Source organism: Stegostoma tigrinum, chromosome 1 (genome assembly GCF_030684315.1).
Source record: "Stegostoma tigrinum isolate sSteTig4 chromosome 1, sSteTig4.hap1, whole genome shotgun sequence".
Lineage (NCBI taxonomy): Eukaryota > Metazoa > Chordata > Chondrichthyes > Orectolobiformes > Stegostomatidae > Stegostoma > Stegostoma tigrinum.
Genome location: NC_081354.1, coordinates 96,990,950 through 97,005,218, shown reverse-complemented (window position 1 = coordinate 97,005,218; position 14,269 = coordinate 96,990,950). Strand labels below are relative to the sequence as shown.

Sequence of the window (14,269 nt, the reverse complement as noted above, 5' to 3'; positions counted from 1 at the left end):
GAATCCAATCATCTGGAACAGCAGAATCACCAAGCAAAATCAAAACCATTTTCTGACAGCACCTTGGTTTGATCCTAGCAGAAATAAAGGAACTCTCAAGGACATGGGAGCTCTTATGTAAAAATAAAAATGGAATAGGGCAGGGTCCTGTTGAAAATTCTGCACTTAAGTACTCACAAAAGATGGTGTCAATGAGCAGAATTTATTTTCTTTAGCTCTTGTTTTGCAGTTTTGTTTAAAACACGACATTTTGTACTACAACGCCTTTAGTTTAAAAAAAGCTTAATTTTTAAAAAAATTTCTGATCTTGAGACCTTAAACGTAATGGGCTATCATAGCTATTACTGAAACATGGATGGACGGGGGTGGAGGGACAGAACTGACTGCTCAACATTGCAGTGTACAGATACTACAGGAAGAATCGAAAGGGAGGCATGAGGAGGGGGAGTGGCATTGTTGATTATGAAAACATCACGGCAGTAATTAGAGAGGATATTCCTGAGGGAGCATCCACTGAGGCCTGTAATCTCAGGCTATATGGATGGAACTGAGGAACGAGAAAGCTGAGATCATTTTAATGGGATTGTACTTGCGGCCCCCCCAGTAGTCAATGGGAATTGAAGAGTAAATATGTGGGCAGATTGCAAGTTGCTGTGGGAATAATGTGGTTATAATAGTAGGGGATTTTAAGTTTCCATAGACAGGGACTGGTGGTATAGTGGACAGTGAAGAAGGTTATATTAGAGTAAAACGGGATCTTGATCAGAGGCAGATGCAGTTTGATTCAGATAAATGCGAGGTGTTGTAATTTGGTAAGAAAAACCAGGATAGGACTTAGAGTTAATGATAGGACCCCAGGGAGTATTGTCGAACAGAGACTTGGGGTGCAGATAGATGGCTCCTTCAAAATGGCATCTCTGGTACACAAAGTGGTGAAGGTGGTGTTTGGAATGTTTGCCATCAGAGCATTCAGTACAGGAGTTGAGACATCATGTTACAGCTGTACCAGACATTGCTGAGGCCACATTTGGAGCACTGTATACAATTCTCATTGCCCTGCTACAGGATGGATGTTATTAAACTGGAACGAGTGCAAAAAAGGGGTGTTACAGATTGCATTTTTAGGAGAGGCTGGGACCTTTATCCCCAGAAGCATAGGAGGCTGAAGGATGGCCTCAAGAGATTTCTTAAATCATGAGGGACATAGAGGAGGTGAAGAACCAAAATTTTTTCCCTCAGGGCAGGAGAGTCCAAAAGGCATAGGTTTAAGGTGATAGTAGAAAGATTTAGAAGGGACCTGAGGGGCAACAATTTCCGTACAAAGTGTGTTGTGTATACGGAATAAGCTGCCAGAGGAAGTGATAGAGGCAGGTGCAATTACAACATTTAAAAGACATTAGGACAGGTACATGGATAGGAAAGGTTTAGAGGATATGGGCCAATCACAGTCAAATGGGACTAATTCAGTTCAGGGAACCTTGTTAGCATGGATGAGTTGGGCCCAAAGGGCCTGTTTCAGTTCTACATAATTCAATGACTCCACAACTCTATAACCAGCCCTCAGGACAAGGGCAGACTGCTCAGAAATCTGACACTTAACAGACAGAAACAGCAAACACTCTCAAAATGCCTATAGCGCAGCCTGGCTGCACAGTTATTTGCTTAACTCCAACAACATTCTATCCTTTCTTAAGCAGAGCTTCCAGCAATTCTATTTCCACAAAGTTTCTACAGCTAAAGCAGATTTGCTACTTTGTGGAAAATTCTGAGATTTGATTTAACTTGGTCATTTTTTTAAGCCATTTGATTGCAGAACAGGAGGATGTAAAAAGTGCATCTGATTACCTCCTTAATTTGTTCAAAAGCACTAAACTTACTGGAATTTATTTTCTTAAATGCAGTCACTGCATGCCAATAGTTAGATAATAAGATCCAACAGACACAGATGTGGATAAGACCACTTCAACTTCGATGGTATTCTGAAAGATGAATATTAACCAGGAGATTATGATTCTGCAAGAGAATCAAAGATTGGTATGGATACATGGTAATATGGAATTTGGATCACTAACAGATTAGCCAGTGATGTTATCGAATGGAGGGGCAGGTCTGAGAGGTCGAGCAGTCTACTCCTACTCCCAAGTCACACATTTATCTGAACGTCAAGAAATCCTTCACATTAACTTCAACAGGCAGAAATGATCCATGTTTTAATTTTTCATCCAAATGGCTAATGAAGTATTAAATCAAGCATGGTAAATACTAATTCCCATACAGAATAACTAATGATCTGCATAGTTTTTCAGGAATTATATTTACGCATCAGAACAGTTTAAAGCAAATACGTTTTCGCTCATCTCTCTCACATCCAAGTCCATTAGAAAGTCTCTACATAGATGTAGACTGGTAAATCCCAAATCCTCAGGTATAGTGCTGTCTACCACATCATTGAAATAATCTTTGCTCCTTGCCAGGATGCCAGATAGCACACTTTTAAACATAAACTGTTTCATTTTATTGAAAAGGAATATCCGAGATGCAGTCCTCCTTGCCCAAGAAACTGAAAAATACACTGCCATTTTATTAGCATTCATGAAAATATGCAATTCCAGTTTCTGAATCATGCTCACACATTAGCTTACCTGCGTTGTCTGAATAATTGTAAGATCATTCATGCGGGAAAATCCTGGTCCCATGGTTGATCGCAGGCCCGCTGTTCCAAACATCATCCTTGTCCCAAAACATTCTCGTAGCTGATCAATATCCCCATCACAATTCAGCCGCCTGACTTCCGCTAATGTCTGAGGATTCTAGAAAAGCAAAATTTGTTCAAACTTCAAAAGCTTGGAGGTAAAACAACATCAAGCTAGACTTTTCCAACCCATTATAAACTAACCGTCACATTCCTGCTGTGAATTATAGTTAAACATACAGCATTGTTGATTCTTCTGAATGTGGGTTTGCTTGCCGAGCTGGAAGGTTAGTTTTCAGACATTTCGTCACCATTCTAGGTAACATCATCAGTGAGCCTCCGATGAAGCGCTGGTGTTATGTCCCGCTTTCTATTTATCTGGTTAGGTTTCCTTGGGTTGGTGATGTCATTGCCTGCGTTGGTGATGTCATTTCCTGTTCTTTTTCTCAGGGGATGGTAGAGTGATTTGGAGCCAATGTGTTTGTTGATGGAGTTCCGGTTGGAATGCCATGCTTCTAGGAATTCTCGTGCGTGTCTCTGTTTGGCTTGTCCGAGGAATGATGTGTTGTCCCAATCAAAGTGGTGTCCTTGCTCATCTGTATGTAGGGATACTAGTGATAGTGGGTCATGTCGTTTTGTGGCTAGTTGATGTTCATGTATCCTGGTGGCTAGCTTTCTGCCTGTTTGTCCAATGTAGTGTTTGTCACAGTTCTTGCAAGGTATTTTGTAGATGACGTTTGTTTTGTTTGTTGTCTGTATAGGGTCTTTTAAGATCATTAGCTGCTGTTTTAGTGTGTTGGTGGGTTTGTGGGCTACCCTGATGCCAAGAGGTCCGAGTAGTCTGGCAGTCATTTCGGAAATATCTTTGATGTAGGGGAGAGTGGTTATGGTTTCTGGGCCCGTTTTGTCTGTTTGTTTGGGTTTATTGCTGAGAAATCGGCGGACTGTGTTCATTGGATACCCGTTCTTTCTGAATACGCTGTATAGGTGATTTTTCTTCTGCTCTTCATAGTTCCCCTGTGCTGCAGTGTGTGGTGGCTTTTGGAATAACGTTCACAAATGAAGCTGCATTAGAACATTATTCCAACGAGCCACCACACACTGCAGCACGGAGACCTAAACAGATAAATAGAAAGCGGGACATAACACCAGCGTTTCACCGGAGGCTCACTGATGATGTTACCTAGAATGGTGACGAAGCGTCTGAAAACTAACCTTCCAGCTCAGCGAGCAAACTCACATCCAGAAACTCAACCTGAGCTACAAATCTTCTCAAAACTCGATTGTTGATTCGTAATAAACTATGAACACTCCTCACAAATCTTGCTTTCAAATATGCAGGAAAGGACAGAATTATAAAAAGGTTTCAGCATAGGAAGCTACCATATGGCCCAATAAGCCCATGCCAGCTGCAAGAGCAATTTACATTGTCACACTGCCCTGCTCTTTCCTCATCAAGCTAAAACACTAGAACCACTCACTGTGTGAAAACATTTTTTCATGTGACCTCTTGTTCTTTTGCATCACCTTAAATCTTTGCTTTTCAAAAAAATTGAGAACCTAGAGGACAATGGGAACAGTTTCTCCCCTTCTATTCTGGTTAGGCCCCTTAGGAATTGCTTTATCAAGTTTCTTCTCCAACTTCTCTTCTGCAGGAGAAGCAACCTGAGCATTTCCAATGATCCTTTACGTAGCTTCAGTCCCTCGCTAATTCATCTGTGATCTGTCTGAGGATAGATCCTTGCTTATTTTGCACTGAAGCTTCATACTGACCAGATTCCTTTGCTGTGTTTGTCTGTGCTAGTTTGCCATTGCCTTCTACTTTTGGAGGTATGGCAAGGTGGCAAGTCCCAAGTCTGCCTCAGCCACAATAGCAACTTGCACCCATATTGTCAGTATTATCCTCAATCATGTTGACCATCCAGCTAACTGGCTGATAAGCTTATCCTGTAAGTTCCTGATCATGGGGAACATTTCCATGATAATTTTCTACACTCTCTACTGAGTTAGAGCAGGTTTTGAATCTAACTTTTCCCGTGTAACTATTAGCTTAACTGATGCTCAGCCCTTTGAATTCTCTAGCTTTGATTGATTATTTCAGAGGGTTCGTCATGCAATGAAATCACCCATGAGAATTTTCAATTTCCTGGCAGTTTCCATTGAGTTGGCTGCATTTGAGATTCTACACATTCCTTACATCAGACTCCAGTATGTGCTACTCCATCAACTTTTTGGTCATCAGAATATCTGAACCAACATTCCATTTGAAACTAACCCAACATTTTATACTTTGTTTGTTTTTGAGCTCCATGCCTCTATTAATAAAGTCTAAAAAGCTCTGTTTACAAATCCTGTATTCCTTCTTTTTCTATTTTCTCAACCTGTGCTCCCACCTTCAATGATCTGTACACTTATAATGTGAAGGTACTTCTGTTCCAATATGTCCTTTCAATCAATATCCTTTTGTTTATCTTGTGCGTCTCCTTTCACACTCTCTACATTAAATTTCATCTACAATGGGTCTGCCATTCGATGTCCATCATTTACAATACTAAGTTCTGCATCATCTGATAACTTGGAAATTATGCCCTACCCATACAGTTTGTGGAGTATCACTCTTCAGCTAGTTAATTAATTTTCCATAATTTATGACAGTACTGCAAAGCTTTAATCCAATCCATTGGCTGTGTGAACATTTTGCTAGTTGTACGCTACTTCTGTACAGCATGCATGTCCTCAACTGTTCTAGAACAAAGAACTAAGAAAAGAACAAAAGAAAATTACAGCACAGGATCAGTCCCTTCGGCCCTCCTAGCCTGCACCGATTGAGATCCTCTGTCTAAACCTGTCACCTATTTACTAAGGGTCTGTATCCCTTTGCTCCCTACCCATCTGTGTACCTGTCCAGATACATCTTAAAAGACACTACTGTGTCTGTGTCTACCACCTCCGCTGGCAATGCATTCCAGACACCCACCACCCACTGCATAAAGAACTTTCCACACACATCTCCCATAAACTTTCCTCCTCTCACCTTGAACTCATGTAATTGAGCGCCCCACTCTGGGAAAAAGCTTCTTGCTATCCACCTCGTCTATGCCTCTCATGATTTTGTACACCTCAATCAGGTCCCCCCCCCTCAATCTCTGTCTTTCTGATTAAAATAATCCTAATCTACTCAACCTTTCTTCAAAGCTGGTTTTAGTTCTAGCTTTACCAGGCTGGCACTTCATAGTTAGGTATGCCTACTGCTCCTCTGGGAACACACTCCTGCAATCTTCATTGAACCATAGCTGATTCTCTGGGTTGGAGTTCATGATAGGGTGGGGGTACGTTGGTCATGAAATACAGATCTGCTGCACCCAATGATCCACAGTGGCTCATGGGCAGCCAGTTCTGAGCTACTAATCTGTTCAAAGCTTATTGTAACATGGTGAGAACATGTAACATAATGGTAGTGCCACAACCAAGTCAGTGGCTCCAAGGACAAAATAATGCTTGAGCCAGTGCCAGCGAATACCTCCAGCTACAAGTTCCCCTCCAAGTCACTCATCATCCTGATTTGGAAATTATAATTGTTCCATCAGTGTTGTTGGGTCAAAATTCTGGAACTCCCTCCTTAAATGCTTTGTGGGTGTACCTATGCCCTCATCCTGTGAGTGAATTTTGAAATTACAGTTAACCCCGTAGCCATGCCTGGAAGGAACCTGACAGTAAAGAAGCCGAAAATCATACTCTATCAGGGTCTTGACTTACCACCCTGCCTCATGGCGTAGAATTGTGGGGCTGCTAGAGGTACCATAAAGCTCAGGAAGGCTTCTACCAAAGGCACCTTAAGCTCCATCATGAGAATTCAATTGCAGGAGAAGGACCTTTATCATGTTGGACTCAACAACATGGAGACGACCATCCAGAAAATTCAATGTAGATCAGCAGGCCACACTTGCCGTACGGGTGCTTACAGAATCCCAAGCAGATGCCCTATGGTCTCTGGGCAAGGTCAGTACAAATGATACACAACACCATAAAAGCAGCTTTAAAATTCCTGCACTGCGTATCACGTTTCTTACAAAAACACTGCAGCGCAGCAGTCAATATAGAGGTTAGTACGGAAACTAAGTTCAGGATTGTTCAAGGGCCATCTGTGCTAAATTTGAAATATCTGAGGTCCCCAGAAGTCAAGAGGTGATACTTCTACCGAAGATTACCCAAGTACCAAGGACAACTTGAAATGCCAGTGCTGTGAACACACTTGCTGATCCCACTTCCCTCTTCAGTCATGAAGTGCTGAGGGCGATGACGTCACTCCAACTTTGATAAGCTCAAGCAACAAGGGGTCTATGAGTTAGAAAGTGATTACTTGTGCGTATTTCAGTGCCTTGCCCAGAGAATGGTAACTCAGGAGAAAGGACCACTTTCTGACATCTTTTTGAGACATTATTTGCACGTTATCTAGTATAGCCAGTCATCACAATTATAGAAAATAAACTTTCTATTTAAATTAGCTTCAGTTACCTGCTCGATTATAAGTAAAGGTGGATAAATCCCTGGGTCCTGATCAAACGTATCCCCGAATTCTGAGGGAAGCTATGGAAGTGATTACTGGACCCATTGCTGAGATACTTGTATCAGCGATAGCCACAGGTGAGGTGCCAGAATACAGGAGGTTGGCTAATGTGGTGCCACTGTTTATGTAAGAATGGAAAAGACAGGGAACTACAGACTGGTGAGCTTGACATCAGTGGTGGGCAAGTTATTGGAGGGAATCCTAAGGGACAAGATTTACATGTACTTGGAAAGGAAAGGACCGATTAGGGATAATCAACATGGCTTTGTGTGTGAAAAAATAGTGTGTCACTAACTTGATTTAGTTTTTTTGAAGAAGCAATAAAGATGATTGATGAGGACAGAGTGGTGAACGTGATCTAAATGGATTTCACTAAGGCATTTGACAAGGTTCCACACGGTTGACTGGTTAGTAAAGTTAGATCACATGGAATACAGGAAGAACTAGCTACTTGGACACAGAACTGGCTCGAACGTATGAGACTGAGGGTGGTGTTGGAGGCTTGCTTTTCAAATTGGGGGCCTGTGACCAGCAGTGTACCACAAGGATTGGTGCTGGGTCCTCTGCTTTTTGTCATTTATATAAAGTACTTTGATGTGAACAGAGGAAGTACGGTTAGTGCGTTTACAGATGACACCAAAATCGGAGGTATAGTGGACAGCGAAGGTTGCCTCAGAGTACAACGGGATTTGATCAGATGGGCTCAGGGGCCAATGAGCAGCAGATGGAGTATAATTTAGATAAAGGTAAGATGCTGCTTTTTAAAAAGGCAAATCGGGACAGAACTTAGACGCTTGATGGTAAGGTCCTGGCGAGTGGTGCTGAACAAAGAGACCTTGGAGCGGAGGTTCATAGTTCCTTAAAAGTGGATCATAGGTACACAGGATAGTGAAGGGTGGCATTTACTTGGCGTGCCTTTACTGGTCAGTACATTGACTAGAGGAGTTTGCAGGTCATGTTGCAGCTGTACAGGACATTGGTTCAGTCAGTTTTGGAATACTGCATGCAATTCTAGTCTCTCTCCAATAGGAAAGATGTTGTGCAACTTGAAAGGGTTCAGAAAAGATTTACAAGGGTGTTGTCAGGGTTAGAGGGTTTGAGCTATAGGGGGAGGCCGAATAGGTTGAGGGGATCTTCTCTGGAGTGTTGGGGGCTGAGGAGTGACCGTATAGAGATTTATAAAGTCATGAGGGGCATATATAGGGTGAATAACCAAGGTCTTTTCCCCAAGATACAGGCATAGGTTATAGGTGAGAGGGCAAGATTTAAAAGGGATCTCAGGGCAACTTTTTCATGCATGTATGCAAGGAGCTGCCAGAGGAAGTGTTGGAGGCTGGTGCAACGACAACAATTACAAGGCTTCTAAATGGGCGTATGAAAAGGAAGGCTTTAGAGGGATATGGGCAAATGAGAGCAAATGGAACTGGCTTAATTTAGGATATCTGGTCAGCATGAACAAAACGGACCAAAAGGTCTGTTTCTGTGTTGTACAACTATGACTCTTCTGTTACATATCATCATGTATGTTTACCAAATGCTAAAAACATGGGAAAATCCAAACTGTATACACCCCAACAACAGTCACTCAAGTCTGTACTTATAATGTAATCAAACATCACATTTGATTTTCCTATAGCTACTTCACAATTTCTACTCTTTCGATAAAAGATCAACTGTAATCCTCAGCTCTCTAGATGATAAATGCCTTCAGATACTTTTGCATGTTACGAACATAGCTGAAGTTTTCAAACTTCAAACACTTGACTCTCATGGGCATGTTTCACACGCAGCCAATTTCCAAAACTTGCCTAAAAGCATGCAACCTGTGTAGAACCCAAATTACTAAATTTATACTTCTTTCCAAATGAATGCAAGGATTGTTCCATGAATCTACTAACTAACAAATCAGTGATGAAAATGAGAAAAACAAGTCTATAGTGGAACTTAATTTGTGACATGCCTCAATTCATAAGAACTGTGTTCTTTGAGATTTTGGCCAATAATCTAAGCAGCATAATAAATGTCTTATGACCCACATGATTTGGTTTCATCCAGTATAATGGGACTCTTATGGTAGTGTGCCCACCTCTTAGTGAGGGGCCCCAGGTTCAAGCCTCACTGCTCCAAAGATAGGGAAAATGAAGAAGGGCCCCGAGCGGAAACGTCAACTTTCCTGCTGCTCTGATGTTACTTGGCCTGCTCTGTTCCTCCAGCTCCATGCTGTGTTATATCTAATACTCTTCACTTGCCTAGTTGACTGAAAAATGACAAAAACTTCAGGTGGTCAACAACTTCCAGGATGGCTTCCATTCGACTCCCTCACCACGTTGCCAGCAGTGGATACCTTCCACAAGATACACTGCAGCAACTCACGAACACTCCTTCAACAACACCTTTCAAATCTGCAATCTCTATCACCCAGAAGGACAAGGGCAGCAAATGCATGGGAACGTCACGCTGTTCCATTTCAGGAGATTTTGAGTTGTAACTATATCACTGTTCCCTCAGGCTAGGTCACAACCCTGGAGCTGTCTCTCTAAAAGCACTGTATCTGCATTAAATGTTCTGCTGGGATTCAAAAAGACAAATCACAATCACCTCAAGGACAACTAAGGAGGGTAACAAATGCTGAGCTAGTCAGCAACACCTATAAATAAATCAGCAAAAAGATTAATTAAATTAACTGAGGCAAGCTGAAAATCTCCAATCTTGAGAAATTTCTTGAAAAACCTGCAAATTTGCAGTGATCAAAAACTACATTTCAGTGGCTTTTAGACACAGAATTTTTACACTGCTAGAGAAGTCAAATGAGTCCATTATATCCACATTGGCTGCACAAACAGCATTACACTTTGTCAGGGTTACAGGGAGATGGAGAATGAGGTTCTATTTCTTTCAAATAACAGTTGAACTCATGACAATGTGAAAATGTTTCTCATCATATTGCCTTTTTTTTTGCCAAGTACCTGAAACCTGTACTCTCTTGTTGCCTATCCTTGCAAGTGGAAACAGTTTCTCTGTCTCCTCTGCACATGCAACCATCATCAAATCACAGGCCTTCCATATAATAGAATTACTGAGCATTGAGAAATACAGGGGCTCACCAAGCAAAACCAGCAGTGATCATTTGAACACAACTCATCTTGAAAGTGACTTTAAAGTAGATTTCGATGTGATGCATCAGCAATTCATGAGAAGTGAGAACAGGTTACACAACATCGTGCTTAGAAAGTTGGTTAACAAACAGGGAACTCGGTTCAGGGTGGGTAATGGTTGAATTTGAAAATTACTGAAAACGTTTTATTCAAGAAATCTGTAATTGATCTATTTTTCATTTTATCAATTATAAACACTGAGTTGCTCTTGGACAGAGAAAACATAACACACAAATGTATTAGTGTCTAAGTTGGAGCTTAGGAAAGAAGGGTATATCTGATTTCAAACCGAACAGGACACGTTATTAAAATGAGTTATGCAGCAAGTAGATACAATTTAGTAAAAGTAAAAGTACTGAAGCATTCTATCACTGCATATGGCATGCCCTGGAAAACATCCGGGACTTGGTTCAATAGATGAGTCACAGTTCTAGGAAAGCCCCAAAATTGATCGGGGATTCAAAGGATGTGAGGAGACAGAAGATCACAATTGATGAATCGGTCACATCTATATTGCATACACAGTGGTTACACGCGCAGATCACAGGGTTGGGCCCCATTAAAATCGATCTGAGTTTTAAGGCTGTTTCTATTCATTGCTGTCCAAAGGGACGCCACAGACACAAAGAGGCCGGCAGGAACCGGGCTCCTCACTCACCGTACGGCACCCAGCACTCATACAGAGAAACTGCAGCTCAGCCTCACCTTGTCCCATTCCAGCCACTGCACAACCGCCCGATCCAAATCATCACACCCCGCCATTGCAATCCGACAGCTACCACACACCAGAGCCGAACACACCTACCGCACCTCAGACCAGCCACAGACCAATCACAACCCCAGTCTGAGCAACGGACCAATCACAACTCGGCTGGAACAACTGACCAATCACAACTCGGCTGGAACAACTGACCAATCACAACTCGGCTGGAACAACTGACCAATCACAACCCGGCTGGAACAACTGACCAATCACGCCTCGGGCACGTCAACGGACCAATCACAACCCGCACCTCCCCCTTTTTCTGATGAAGGGTCTCGGCCCAAAACGTTAGCTCTTATGCGCTTCAGATGCTATTTGCACTGTTGTGATGATCCAGTTTCACACTGTTATCTCCGATTCTGCAGCTCCCATTATCTCTGATGCAATTTTAACCTCACTGTGAAGCCTCTTCCACGGATGCCTAACCTGAAGAAGTTAGCCTCCTCCCTCCAGACAAATCTCAGGGGCTCTCTGTCCCACTGCAACTCTCTTGTTCTCTATCCATCTTCGATCCCTCTCTCCCGATTTATTTCAAACCCTCTCCCCCTCCCCCTTTTCTAATGAAGGGCCTAGGCTAGCCACCTCCCACCTACCCTCCTGCATACCTAGAATACACCTCCTCCCACCCACCCTCCTGCAAAAATTCCATCCCCTATTCCCAATTCCTCCGCCTCCGCCGCATCTGCTCCCACGATAAGACATTCCACTCCCGCACATCCCAGATGTCCAAGTTCTTTAAGGACCACAACTTTCCCCCCACAGTGATCGAGAACGCCCTTGACCGCGTCTCCCGTATTTCCCGCAACACATCCCTCACACCCCGCCCCCGCCACAACCGCCCTAAGAGGATACCCCTCGTTCTCACACACCACCCTACCAACCTCCGGATACAACGCATCATCCTCTGACACTTCCGCCATTTACAATCTGACCCCACCACCCAAGACATTTTTCCATCCCTTCCCCTGTCTGCTTTCTGGAGAGACCACTCTCTCCGTGACTCCCTTGTTCGCTCCACACTGCCCTCCAACCCCACCACACCCGGCACCTTCCCCTGCAACCGCAGGATAATGCTACACTTGTCCCCACACCTCCTCCCTCACCCCTATCGCAGGCCCCAAGATGACATTCCACATTAAGCAGAGGTTCACCTGCACATCTGCCAATGTGGTATACTGCATCCATTGTACCCGGTGCGGCTTCCTCTACATTGGGGAAACCAAGCGGAGGCTTGGAGACCGCTTTGCAGAACACCTCCGCTCAGTTCGCAACAAACAACTGCACCTCCAAGTCGCAAACCATTTCCACTCCCCCTCCCATTCTCTAGATGACATGTCCATCATGGTCCTCCTGCACTGCCACAATGATGCCACCCGAAGGTTGTAGGAACAGCAACTCATATTCCACCTGGGAACCCTGCAGCCATATGGTATCAATGTGGACTTCACCAGTTTCAAAATCTCCCCTTCCCCTACTGCATCCCTAAACCAGCCTAGTTCGTCCCCTCCCCCCACTGCACCACACAACCAGCCCAGCTCTTCCCCCCCCACCCACTGCATCCCAAAACCAGTCCAACCTGTCTCTGCCTCCCTAACCGGTTCTTCCTCTCACCCATCCCTTCCTCCCACACCAAGCCGCACCCCCAGCTACCTACTAACCTCATCCCACCTCCTTGACCTGTCCGTCTTCCCTGGACTGACCTATCCCCTCCCTACCTCCCCACCTATACTCTCTCCACCTATCTTCTTTACTCTCCATCTTCGGTCCGCCTCCCCCTCTCTCCCTATTTATTCCAGCTCCCTCTCCCCATCCCCCTCTCTGATGAAGGGTCTAGGCCCGAAACGTCAGCTTTTGTGCTCCTGAGATGCTGCTTGGCCTGCTGTGTTCATCCAGCCTCACATTTGATTATCTTGGAATTCTCCAGCATCTGCAGTTCCCATTATCTCTGCAAAAATTCCATCCCCTATTCCCAATTCCTCCGCCTCCGCCGCATCTGCTCCCACGACAAGACATTCCACTCCCGCACATCCCAGATGTCCAAGTTCTTCAAGGACCGCAACTTTCCCCCCACTGTGATCGAGAACGCCCTTGACCGCGTCTCCCGTATTTCCCGCAACACATCCCTCACACCCCGCCCCCGCCACAACCGCCAAAAGAGGATCCCCCTCGTCTCACACACCACCCCACCAACCTCCGGACACAACGCATCATCCTCCGACACTTCCGCCATCTACAATCCGACCCCACCATCCAAGACATTTTTCCATCCCCACCCTTGTCTGCTTTCCGGAGAGACCACTCTCTCTGTGACTCCCTTGTTCGCTCCACATTGCCCTCCAACCCCACCACACCCGGCACCTTCCCCTGCAACCGCAGGAAATGCTACACTTGCCCCCACACCTCCTCCCTCACCCCTATCCCAGGCCCCAAGATGACATTCCACATTAAGCAGAGGTTCACCTGCACATCTGCCAATGTGGTATACTACATTTACCGTACCCGGTGTGGCTTCCTCTACATTGGGGAAACCAAGCAGAGGCTTGGGGACCGCTTTGCAGACGACCTCCGCTTGGTTCGCAATAAACAACTGCACCTCCAAGTCGCAAACCATTTCCACTCCCCCTCCCATTCTTTAGATGACATGTCCATCATGGGCCTCCTGCAGTGCCACAATGATGCCACCCGAAGGTTGCAGGAACAGCAACTCATATTCCGCCTGGGAACCCTGCAGCCTAATGGTATCAATGTGGACTTCACCAGTTTCAAAATCTCCCCTTCCCCCACCACATCCCTAAACCAGCCCAGTTCGTCCCCTTCCCCCACTGCACCACACAACCAGCCCAGCTCTTCCCCTCCACCCACTGCATCCGAAAACTAGTCCAACCTGTCTCTGCCTCCCTAACCTGTTCTTCCTCTCACTCATCCCTTCCTCCCACCCCAAGCCGCACCCCCATCTACCTACTAACCTCATCCCACCTCCTTGACCTGTCCGTCTTCCCTGGACTGACCTATCCCCTGCCTACCTCCCCACCTATACTCTCTCCACCTATCTTCTTTTCTCTCCATCTTCGGTCCGCCTCCCCCTCTCTCCC

General features: G+C 44.7%; 1 protein-coding gene across 1 annotated transcript in view; it reads right to left on the bottom strand.

Moving 5' to 3' along the window:
* Window positions 1–11,242, bottom strand: part of pgm2 (phosphoglucomutase 2) — a 50,128-nt gene extending 38,886 nt beyond the window's left edge. The window contains exons 1-2 of the mRNA XM_048530968.2: window positions 11,120–11,242; window positions 2,643–2,810 (exon numbers count right to left, since the gene is read on the bottom strand). Of these exons, the coding sequence (XP_048386925.1) occupies window positions 2,643–2,810; window positions 11,120–11,176 (225 nt within the window). The 5' untranslated portion in view covers window positions 11,177–11,242. The remainder of the gene's footprint in view (window positions 1–2,642; window positions 2,811–11,119) is intronic.
* Between the last annotated feature and the right edge of the window lie 3,027 nt (window positions 11,243–14,269).